This window comes from Podarcis bocagei, assembly GCF_964188305.1.
Source record: "Podarcis bocagei genome assembly, chromosome: 2".
NCBI classification, from domain to species: domain Eukaryota; kingdom Metazoa; phylum Chordata; class Lepidosauria; order Squamata; family Lacertidae; genus Podarcis; species Podarcis bocagei.
In genome coordinates this window covers 68857684-68869576 of record NC_138126.1, presented here as the reverse complement: position 1 = coordinate 68869576, position 11893 = coordinate 68857684, and the positions used below count along the sequence as shown (strand labels likewise).

The window sequence follows — 11893 nt, the reverse complement described above, 5'->3', positions numbered from 1 at the left end:
GAACGCATTAATTGATTTTCAATGCATTCCTATGGGATTTCGTGATTCGCAAGACGAAAAATTCGCTAGACGACAAAACTTGCGGAACGAATTAATTTCGTCTTGCGGGGCACCACTGTAACAAGTTCCAGGGTGCCTGTTTTGCCTCTCTAGGTCTAAGTAGCCAATTTTAGGTGCAGGCCCAGTGATTTTCCACTGAACTGAAATGCTCTTCACTATAAAGTTTTTTACTAGAGGCTGCAGAGTCTTCAGAAGCATCACCCATCAGGGAAGGGTGTTTAAATTCTTTGGCTTGGATCCAAGTGTTCCATGTGTGTAGCAGTGGGCTCCTATAAACCACCTCCCCAGACTAAATAGCCAGATGGAGTAGTCAGGGCTGTGTGTACACAGTCATGCAGGTCCCAAGCATGTACTCAGATGTCCTGCTTAATTCAGAAGGCCTCACCTTCTATTGCATATGTGTAGGACCATAGCCATAGGAAGCTTGCAGTTACATGTTGGGAGGTGACTGAGAGAACAGCTTTCAGTCTCCCCCTCCCATTTCTCATGACCTCCCCACCCCACTTTCTGCAAGAGCACACACACGACATTGTTGCCAACAATCAGAATCACCCTACAGTCCCATAATTAGGAAAGAAGGATATGTACCAGGGGACCAAGAAATAAATCAAGAGGTTATGAGGATGGCAGAGAAGGAGGCCAAACATTCCCCGCCTTATAAAGAACAAGTATACTTCAGAAATGGGAGGGAAAGTACATTTCATTCATTTGTACGCTGCAAGAAATTACATTCATTTTGCAACACCGGAAAATTTCCACCAGCCGCCATTTTACAACTTTCTCATGCTATTGCAGCAGGCTGAATAATATAATAATAAAACCTGTTATCATTAAGTGAACAAAAACACAAAACACCCTTCCCTGTTTGCTAACATAGAAATGCCTGGATCAGATCCCCAAACTCTCATCAAAATAAGCACCCTTCTTTGTTAATAACTGTAAACAGAGCTCCTGCCCTTTGTCTCCTTCGCTAAAGCGTACTTCACGTATTTCATTAGCCAGTGATTTCAAGGTGCACTTCTATGACGGAGGCTGCAATCCTCTACACACTTACCTGGGTGTTAGAATCAGTGAACTCAAGGGGGCTTACTTCTGAGTATACACTTTTAGGCTTATCCACTGGCTGCCTTGCAAAGTACTGAAAGCTGACATAAGTAATGGAGTGGGCCCTGTATTCTTCTGGAAAAAAAGTGAGAGGTTTTATTCCTGTCTTATTCCTGTCCTTCTTGGCCTGCTTCCAGCTCTGATTCTGACTGGGTGGTTGAAGGCTTACGGTAAGAAACACCTTGCCTGATGGTGGCCACTACAAGATGGTGGGTGAGTCAAGAAAAACAGCTCAATAGATTGAAAGAGCCACCTGGTCAATGCTACTCTATGCTATTTGTATCACCTCTTAAAGGTACCTGGCAGGGTTTGGATCTGGTGTCAACTTTGGCTCCCTTCAGTGGGACTGCAGAGCCTTTGGGGAGTTTCTCTCCTGAGAACTGTTGGCTCAGAAGCCTTCCTTCTTATAACACAGCTTCCCAAGTTCTTTATGCCAAGTCAGATTACTGGTCCATCTAGTCCATATTGCCTATTCTGACTGGCAGCAACTCTCAGGTAAGGATCTTTTCCATTCTGACTACCTTTACCTGGAAACTGGGATTGAATCTGGGCCCTTCTGCGTCCATGTGCTTTTTGACTGACACAATAGCCCTCCCATGCCTCAGAATTCCTTTAGCAGCACTAAGGCCAGATCAGAAAAGCGCTGGCATTAACTACAGTACCAGAAACTCGGTCACTTCGATTATTTCCACCCCCTCTGCCAATTCCCTAAAATCCACACAGAATTTGCTTCATAACTTACATAATAAATGCAAAAGAGAGAGAAAATCACTTTAAAAAAATAATAAAGCGGGTGAGAGGTTTTCACCAACACACACATATGAGATATTTACTGTGATCACTAGTTAGCCGTTTCTCACTCCCACTTATCATCACTCTGCCATACACTAGTGACAGATTTTCCAACTGATACCATACCGAAATTTTGTGGAAAGCCTCAATTAGATACAGCATTATTACAAGCTAGCTGTGTTTCTCCAAGATAAAACCATTTCACCGCTGCAGACAGAGCTGCATTATATGTGAGGAATGACAAATAAAGGTTTGCCAAGACGGAGGGTTGGGTGGGATCCAATTGTTGGTTGCCCAAATGATGATTTCAAGAACTGAACACATTAGCAAACAAACATCACTGTCGCCAAGCCATGCTGCAGAAGCGGAACCCACGCCTTTGAGCTAGGCCTCCACAGCTCGCAACCCACTGGCTGTGACGCAGCCCACCGGCTGTGAACAGTCTCCTAGTTTTGTCATCTATCGGGTACTTCAAAAATGGGTGTGTGCATGTGTCTGTGGGAAACACCTGGCTGACCACCAGACACAGCCGGTGGGGCTGCATTCGGCTGGGCGGCCCACACATTGCAGAGATCTGTGTGATGTTCTCTCAAGGCAACAACCAGAAGTTCACTGGTTTTTCCTGAGCGTCACTACTGCGATGAGCCACTGTTTTTGCACTACATGCTACATTCACATACACAGTACAAACCACCGTTTCCACGCAGGGAAGTATAAAATGCTTCTTGATTAGAATCAAGACATTTTACACGCCCTTTGTCTCAATTCAAACCATCTTTTCTTTTTTAAAACAAAAACCCATGAAACAACCATTACGTGCACCTGCTATCTATTTAGCCTCTAGTTTCTCCAGCCTGGAGCAACTTCCCTTTCTCTGCAACTACTAGCACTGCTTCATCACAACCAGTGGAGGGCACCAGCTTCCTTTTCAGCTTCTCAAGAAGCTAAATTGCTTTTTTTAAGAAGAAAAAAAATCCCTTGGTTTCCAAAGGCTTGCAATTTTAAGGCCGTTTCCAATCTGTTGTTTTCTAAACTGACAAAGAACTCATAAAAGCAGGCAAAATTACCTTCTATTGAAAAAAAAATTTTTTTTGAAAGGAACCGAGCCCAAGGAGGTGTCCGTTCAATTCTCTCCCAAGCCGTGTCAGCAGCTGCTTATCTGATGCAGCAGTTTCAACATGGAAATGATGGCAGCCATGTGGGCAGGGACTGAACACATCATGGAGGAGGGTATGTAAAAAAGATTATGGTCATCGAGCAGAGAAAATGACACAGCAGAGTCATTTTCTGGAGAGAGAGAAAGTTCTCTTAGAAACACAGGAGCTGATGAGTAGCTCCTTTGTGACTGGGTGAACATCTATAATGGACCTCAGCCACAGAAGTTTGTATCCATATTTTTGCCCGAGTTCTCCAAAGTTTTGCATTTAGGAATCAAAATGCAAGTTTGTGGTCCGGTCTGCCTCTTCCAGCTCAGACCAAAACAGTTGTGGGCATGCAAAATCTGGTTCCTCCAAAACCTGGCAGATGAAAGGACGTTCGGATCTGGGCCTGCGCCTTCAAACTTCCATTGCCTTTCTTCTATCCTATGGCTTCTTCTCACCTATTGCTTTTTCTACTGAAATCTTAAATTATGGGTCACTCGGATTCCCATCGTATCTCCGCCATTTCCACCATGGCCTAATATATACGAGGTAGCAAGTCTTGCTACCTCCCTGAGGGAGTGGGGTGGGGCAAGACCCTTAGTCAGTGCTTAGTGGCATACACAGAAACGTCTTGGCTAGCATTAAAGCTGACCTCTTTTTGTGTGTGAGGGGGGTGAGGAGTACCCCCCTTTATTCCTAAGGCAGGCCAGTTCAATCTCTTCAAGTGTCACAAAACAACGAGGCCACCTATGGGAGAATATCAAAGCACACGGAACCTCTGGAACCTTCCTTGCACCCGAGTGCCACTCAGCATGAGAGTTCTAGGTCTAGTCAACAATAGAGAGGCCTAGAACAAAAGGAAGGAGCTACTTCTCCCCTCCCTGCCCCACCCCAGTCTTTCTGGCCTATCCAAATGCTACGTAGCGATGAGTGTTGCCTCCGTGGAGATAGGGAACGGGTGGGGAGAGTCGCCATTCAGCACTCGGTACAGCAGCTCTTCCTTCTCCCGGTGAGCTTGTGCTCGCAGCTGCGACTCCTTCTCCAGGGACTCACGGAGAGTGAGGAGCTCGTCGGACAGTTGCCTGCAAGGCAGAAGCACAGAGTCAAATGACTTTGGAGTCCTAGAACCGGTGGAGAGACATAGGCTGGTGGGACCAACTTGGACATGTAGCAGGCAACTGCGTTTCCCCTCGCCTTCGTCCCCAACTGTTTGCCGCTATGAAGACAGGAGGGAAGACTCCCTTTACTGAGATCAAAATGACAACCACAACACCCCCAAGTGGGGCCTATGGGGAGGGGAACGTCCATATTGGTGCCAAGCTTTGTGGAGGGACCAAGCTCCATTCAGGCCCCAGGGGGGAGGTGAAGAGATATGCCTCCCCTTCCATAGACCCCCTGCTTCCCATAGGCTGTCTTCACAATTGGAATCAGGCTCCCTTGCCCCTGTAAGTAAAAATGAACACATAGCAGGCAGCTACACATCTTAAGTGAGTGGCCCTCAGTTTTCATCATGAGCACTTTCTCACCTCTGTCAAATGAAGTGGGAAGATGTAATACTGTGGGGAAATGTAATGGTATTGAAATTGGGTGTGGGGAACATGAAACGCACACACTACAAATGTTCAGAAAAATGCTTTTATAAACCACCAAAGACTCCCTTAATTGAGCCCTTCCTTCCTTCCTTCCTTCCTTCCTTCCTTCCTTCCTTCCTTTCTTTTTATAGCAACCTTTCCAATCACAATAGCACACTGACACAGGAAGTTGAGCAGGAAGCACATCAGAGAAGAGGTCCTCTCTAGCACACAGATTTGCTACTGTGATAGCTGGTTTGGCACTGCCACAGCTATGCTGTCTATGCTGATCCTATCACCATTGTTGTAATTATTATTTTGATTTATAGGGTTTCTTACCCACCCTTCTCTAGAAGGCCCAATGGTGGGTTACAACAATATAAAAACACAATTATTAGCGTCACTTAGAACAATGTACAGTCTCTGGTGGGCTGCATCTGGTTATGCAGGACAAGCACACTGAATTTAGGTCTTGACCCATAGGCTTTCCCTGGGCCCTCTTTAGGTGCACCGTCCCAAGGGCCCTTCAGCAAGGTGAAGTGGGAAATAGATGCTTACTGCAGCTGAAGGTCTCACCTTGTCACTGCCATGTGGTTCTGCATCCGAACCTGGAGATCTTCATTCTCCTGTTGAAGGGTTTTAACTTTCTCCTCGAGCAACAAATTTCTCTCCATCTGTAAGCAGGCCAAGGGTGTGATCAAACACCAAATGCAATTGCAACACAGTTCACCCCAGCTACAGGTATTCCACGCATGCAATAACATCAAGTAATCTCCCAATTAGGTATTTTAAAACTTTGTGGGAACATGTCTGCATGGAACCCCCTTCTTATTAAATATGTTGGAGGTTATGTCACTCAGGAAAGTCTGCAAGAGGCACCAAACATGGTGTCTGCCCTGTCTCTGACTGCTGTGGCAATGTAGGCTTGTATGTAGTCTCTGCCAGTTCAGGCTCATGTATCTCTTTTAGTTCAGAGCTATCTACCCATATGATCCACCTACCAAGAAGAACTTCAGTAGTACAGCAGAACCCCAGTTTGTTTTTTAAGAGAGTTGCAGTTGCCCACCTCACTTCACAAGCAACTGAGCTGCAGTTGTGGCCATTTTGGGCCAGTAAGCATTTTCTGAACATGGAATTGCTTCCGTCAAACACAGCCATGCTCCATTCACCTAGATGTTTCTTCCCACAGACCTTAAAGGATTAATACACCTATAATCAAATTTTGTCTTTAGAATACTCTTTGGTCCACTCCAGACATCCTTCATCCATGATGATTTGTGCTCATGATGCTATCAGGAGAGTTTAATCCTTCCCCTTCTGCTGTGGTCCCAACAAAAATTCCCCACCTGAAGTGGCTAGTTGCATTGGAAGGGATGTTTCCACACTGGTGTTGATGGGAGTTTCCCTCCCAGCATAACAGCTTCCAAGAAAGTGGCCAATATTGTTGGGATAATAACAGGATGGGGAAGCATATGAAATGAACCCCAAGTCTTCTCATGCATTATGCTCCTAATCCCAATTAAAAGAACATTCTCCACAGCTGCTATCCACATTTGAACTCACAATTATGAATTTCAATCAAGACACTTAGCACTGTGTGTAATTTGGCCCTGGTCTTGGATGTTGGTCTTGCTGAGGGGGGGCAGTTTAAAGGCCAGGATGCAGGACTTGGAATGTGTTGTCTTCTGCAGGAAGCCACAGAAGTCTGGTGATCGAGATTCTGAAGAGTTTGTGGCCCTTCAGATGTTGTTGGGACTCCATCTCCCATCAGCCCCAGCTGGTATAGCCAATGGTCTGGGATGATGAGCTATGTCATCCCCAGACAACTGGAGGGTCACAGGTTCTCCATCCCTGCTCAAGAGAAAGTGTTTGTGGTACTCAGAAATTTGCGAGTTTTGAACGGCAGACCACAAGGTCCTCTCTGCAAGACCCCACCAAGTCTTAGGAATAGCTATGAAAATGAGTACATCGAACCCACCACTGTTTCCAGGTTGAGCAGCTTTTTGTCCAAGTTGTGAATGCGTTCATTCTTCATCTCAATGACAAAATGTAGACTCTCTAGTTCCTGCTCCCAGAACTGGCTGGGACTCCCATAATCCTAGAAAACAACAGGGGAAATGTCAAAATGCACCCTTAACTAGAAAGCTGGCAAAGCAGATCTTCACGGAGAACCACATTAACAACAACAACAATTTATACCCCGCCCATCTGACTGGGTTTCCCCAGCCACTCTGGGCAACTTCCAGCAAAATATAATAATTCATCAAATATTAAAAGCTTCCCTAAACAGGGCTGCCTTCAGATGTCTTCTAAAAGTCAGATAGTTATTTATTTCTTTGACATCTGGTAGGAGGGCATTCCACAGGGTGGGCGCCACTACCGAGACTACATCCAGGGACTCACTGTCTCCCCAGTCATGTGAGAGACTAGGCTTACAATTCTAGATCCTATGGTTGGGAATAAACTCCATGGAACTCACTGGGATGTCTCTCTACACATGATTAGAATTGCACTACAAGGGCTAATTTGGTCATGCAAGTACATTATTCAATGACTCAGAGATTAGCGAGTGCACCCCCTCCACTGGGAAGCACTGCATTGAACAATGTTCTCCTTGTGGTGTTTTGTTCCATTACAACTGCTTTCACACATTCAAGTCATCAATCCATGTTGCATTCATTGGGTGAGAGATCAAGTATTGCTTTCACTTGTAGAGGTGTCAAGTGGACTTTATTTGTGCTTATGGTACGACAATGCCAAATGGATGCTTAGAACAGAAGTAGGGGTCAGCACTCTCCTCTTTCCCATTTTTCTGTTCAATAAGCATTGTTCTTTGGATCCATACATTGGCCTGGTTTGCACATCACACTAAGGACCCATCCACACTTCCATTTGCCCTGCTGCTTCCTCTTGGAAAATCCACTGTTTACTGCCAAATCAGAGCAAGCATCTATCAGATTTAGAGCTAATGAGTGCGTTTTCCATGGGATGGTGGAGCAAAGGCAAAACCACTTGGACCAGTTCCTAGAAAGCATGGGAAAAGCAGAAAACTGCTTGGACCTCTACTTTCCAAGCATGGGACAAGCATAAGTGTGGACAAGTCCTAAGTTGAACCACAACTTAGCTGGGATGCACAAGCAGGGATTATCATGGTTGCTCTGCTCCTCCCTGATTTGTTTTGCTACTATGCTGAGCTAAATATGGCTTGGCTTAGCAGGTTTCCTGAAACCAGGGTCATGGTTTAGCTCCCCTTGACAAACCACGAGCCAAAACCCATAGTACAGGCTTTGGTTCCAACTTAGGGTTAGTCTAAAAGGTAAAGGTAAAGGTACCCCTGCCCGAACGGGCCAGTCTTGACAGACTCTGGGGTTTGTGCGCCCATCTCACATCTATTGGCCGGGGGCCAGCGCTGTCCGGAGACACTTCCGGGTCACGTGGCCAGCGTGACAAAGCTGCATCTGGCGAGCCAGCGCAGCACACGGAACGCCGTTTACCTTCCCGCTGGTAAGCGGTCCCTATTTATCTGCTTGCACCCGGGGGTGCTTTCGAACTGCTAGGTTGGCAGGCGCTGGGACCGAGCAGCGGGAGCGCACCCCGCCGCGGGGATTCGAACCGCCGACCTTTCGATCGGCAAGCCCTAGGCGCTGAGGCTTTAGCCAACAGCGCCACCCGCGTCCCAGGGTTAGTCTAGAGAGAGCTAAATAAGTCTCAGTTCAGAGGACACACTAAGCCAAGCCATGGCTGAGCTCAAGAGTGATCAAGGAGAAGCAAAGCAGCCACGATCTCCTCTCTAGGAGCTCACACACTCGCACGTTTATGTTAAATCATGGTTTGGCTTAGCATTGCATGTGAACTATGCCACCCATCATTGTCTTTGTTTTCCGAGCAGTGAGAGAAGGAGGTTGATTAATAAACAGGTGGAGAAATCCCATCCAAATGATCGTGGCTGGTTTTGTTTTTTGGCACCTGGATGTGTTTCTTATAATCTCTGCTCAGGATTGACTCTTCCACCCGTTTCATTTTCTCTTGGAAGGACTTCATCTGGGAACTCAATCTGTCTACAGTCTCCTGGAGAAGAAATATGAGGCAGAATAAACTGGTGCTCCAGCAAGCATACTGACCCCACCACCCTAAGCACATGTGCATTATTCTGTATGCATTAATAACATTAATTATGTTCCAACATATAGTGGGTAGCTATTAAATTATGTTCCATAATTATGTTCCAACATTTAGTGGGTAGCTATTAAATCCAGCAGGTCCAACATTTAGTGGGTAGCTATTAAATCCAGCAGGGCCCAGCCAGGATGACCCGGATTTATAAGTCCACAAAATCTGGAGGGAACCATGTTGGCTGCCTCTGACTTGGAGCATATACAGAGTGGCAGCACCTGCAAAGATGACTGGGACTTTTGGTAGGATTCGGTCAGGAGCACTTTCTCTTCATCATGTGCTTTCTGGAGTTCTGCAAGAGAAACAACAGACTGTGGTCAGAAGAAACCAGTGAGAGACACAAGCCCTGCTCCAATCTAGCCAGGGGTTCTCTTCAATACACAGCTGAGTACTAACACATCACACTGTTTGTCTCAAGGGTATATTCAGAGGAAAAGGAGGACAGAATGTGAATGGAACTCAGTCTTGAAATCTTTGTGGTCATGTCTCTCTTCCTTCATTTGCACGTAATTCTAAGCCAAACCAAATGAGCAAATCCTGCACGATCTCTCCCAGACAAACTACAAGTGGCAAAACCACAATTTCAACATGTGGTCTGCCTGGAGAGAGCTAAACCAGATGATGGGACACTAAGCCAGGCCATGCCTTAGAGCAGCACAGCAGCAAAAGGACTAGGAAGGATTCTCGCATTCTCTCTCTCCCTCTCCCTCCTTCTGACAGAGATGCTCAGCGTTTAGACAGAGAGGAAGTGAAAAATTAAATACGCGACATGAATATGGAGTACCCAGCAGAGAATTGAAGCTTAACAATGGAAAATTGATTTAGGAACATGTTACAACATGGCATTGCTGAAAGGCAGGATGGGAAAAGTAGAGTCTCATGGGCACACAGTATTTTAGCAGTGGCATTGCCTTTTCTTGCAATGCATCTATGACCAAATTATTTCCAGAAGCCACAAATTCATTAATGACACTAACATTTAGTAGCTGGGAGCCAAGCACTTGGCGTGCCATTATTTCTGTAATCCCTCCTCTGGTCATTCGCTTTCCTCTAGGCACTTGCTGTCTTTATTCCTTTTGACAATCTACTTCCCGATTTGAAGATGCTTTCCATCATACTGTAGGGAGGGCACTTTCTTTCCCCATCCATGTTGCTGCTACTACAGCAGCGTAGCGTGGGTTGCTGGTGCCCAGGGCAGGCAGGGCAAATGAGAGGGTGAACGGAGCCCGCATCCAACAGGCTCCTCGCCCGCTGCCTCCATCCGCCTGCCCACTAGACCAACCTGCCTGCTGCCACACCTCAGCTGCCAGAGCTCCATGCCAGTCATGGGGGCGCCTAGTTGCACCCCCTCAAAATGGTCCCCCTGCCCCCCCCCACGCTACACTTTTGCCACTTTTGAAAAGGGGAAGCAGATTGTGGCGAGTGGGGCACAGCAAGGGAGCCATGAGGAGGCAACAACAGTTCTGGGAATGCCCATGAACAAGTCATTTCATACCTGGCCCAGTAGTGCTACAATGCCAACATAAAGCTCACCAAGGGAGGGAGCAGAAGTAACTTCACCAATATTTGCTGTAGAAATGAGTTTCCAAACAGCACGTAGATTAGGCCTCCATCACCAGGGTTGAGGGTCAGGAGCGGCCTACTCAACACTGTAGTGAGATTTGCATACCATAGCGCAGGGGTGGGGAAACCACAGTTCTCCATATGATGTTAGGTACTGTAGGAACTCCCATTGTTCCTGACTGTCCAACGACATCTGGAGGACCACAGGTTTCCCAAGTGCTTTGATGGAAACGGAACAAAGCTTACATGTTTTGCAAGCAGGTTTTTTGGCTCTCACCTCGGAGTCTCTCTTCCTGTTCTTTTTTCAGCAAGTCATGCTGCTCAGAGAGTTGTTGCTTGCATTGTAAATCCTTCTCCTTTTCTATCTGTGGGTGGGGGGAAGGCACAGGCAATATTGCAATATTATTAACAAATAATACTTTACTGCCAGCATTCTGCATGATACTTCACATCTCACACAGAGGGGTTTACATCATTTTAAGGCTGGAGACAGGCAGCAGTGTTCAAGGGGCCTGATTGAGAAACGCTAGCAAGAAGCATTGTTTACTGACTGTGGTGTCCGCACAGGGAAGTCACCCCCTTATTGCTTCTAGTCAAAGAGGGTGGGCAGGTCTCTGAAGCATGACAATAGTGGCAAAACCCCGTTTGATGTCAGACTATTGCAGGGCGTGTCTACACCTCATGGGAAGAAACAGAGTAGTGTAGTGAGTGGACCATCAGTCTTGGATTGAGAAGTCAAATCTCTGTTCAGCCAGTGACCTTGGGCCAATCACTATCTCTCAGTCTATGGGATGGTTGTAGAGTGTGAATATCAAGATGGAGGTGGGGGCACTCATGACTGCAATTTTGAATGCCTCAGAAAAAGATGGAGTTAAAACTAATAATTTGATCATGATGATGGTGATGATGGTGATGATGGTGTCACCTTCATTTCCCCCCCATTTTTTCCCTTTCCTCCATATCAAACTGGAGAACTGGAATATAGGAATACGGCGGAAAAAGAAAGGACCTGGATGTCAAGGATGTGATCATATGGCTAGAGTTGAGTGTACACATGCAGCCTTATCTTATATATGTTTACTTATTCCAGTGATATTTATTCCCAAGTAAGTGTGCAGAGGATGGCAGCCCTGTGGTACAATCCTACACATGTCTGCTCAGAAGTAACCACCAATGAGTTCTAGGGAATTTATTCCCAAGTTAAGTGCTGAGTGAGGGAATATTCACTGTATGACCCTTTAAATTGTCATAATATGCACATATATTATGGCAAGGACCGTAAGAATGAGCATTCAGTGAAAGGAATAGATGCTCTCCTACATCTGCATACCACTGTTGAACATTGGAAATGGTGGCAAACTGTGTTTCAGGGAAGCTTGTCTACCTTGCCAGTTTTCTTCTTGACAAGGCCACGATGGTCTTCCAATGCATCATCTCAGTGTTCTCTAAAGCACAGTTTGAATTCCACTGGCCTGTAGGTGATTTGGG

The 11893-nt window shown here is 46.1% G+C and overlaps 1 protein-coding gene across 2 annotated transcripts in view; it reads right to left on the bottom strand.

The window, feature by feature from the left end:
- CCDC69 (coiled-coil domain containing 69) overlaps nucleotides 1-11893 on the bottom strand; it is a 39960-nt gene that overhangs the window by 694 nt on the left and 27373 nt on the right. For both annotated transcript variants that reach the window (XM_081181148.1, XM_081181147.1), the window contains exons 4-9: nucleotides 10683-10770; nucleotides 9061-9134; nucleotides 8636-8737; nucleotides 6648-6767; nucleotides 5246-5343; nucleotides 114-4180 (exon numbers count right to left, since the gene is read on the bottom strand). In XM_081181148.1, coding sequence (XP_081037274.1) covers nucleotides 4015-4180; nucleotides 5246-5343; nucleotides 6648-6767; nucleotides 8636-8737; nucleotides 9061-9134; nucleotides 10683-10770 — 648 coding nt within the window. In that variant the 3' untranslated portion in view covers nucleotides 114-4014. The remainder of the gene's footprint in view (nucleotides 1-113; nucleotides 4181-5245; nucleotides 5344-6647; nucleotides 6768-8635; nucleotides 8738-9060; nucleotides 9135-10682; nucleotides 10771-11893) is intronic.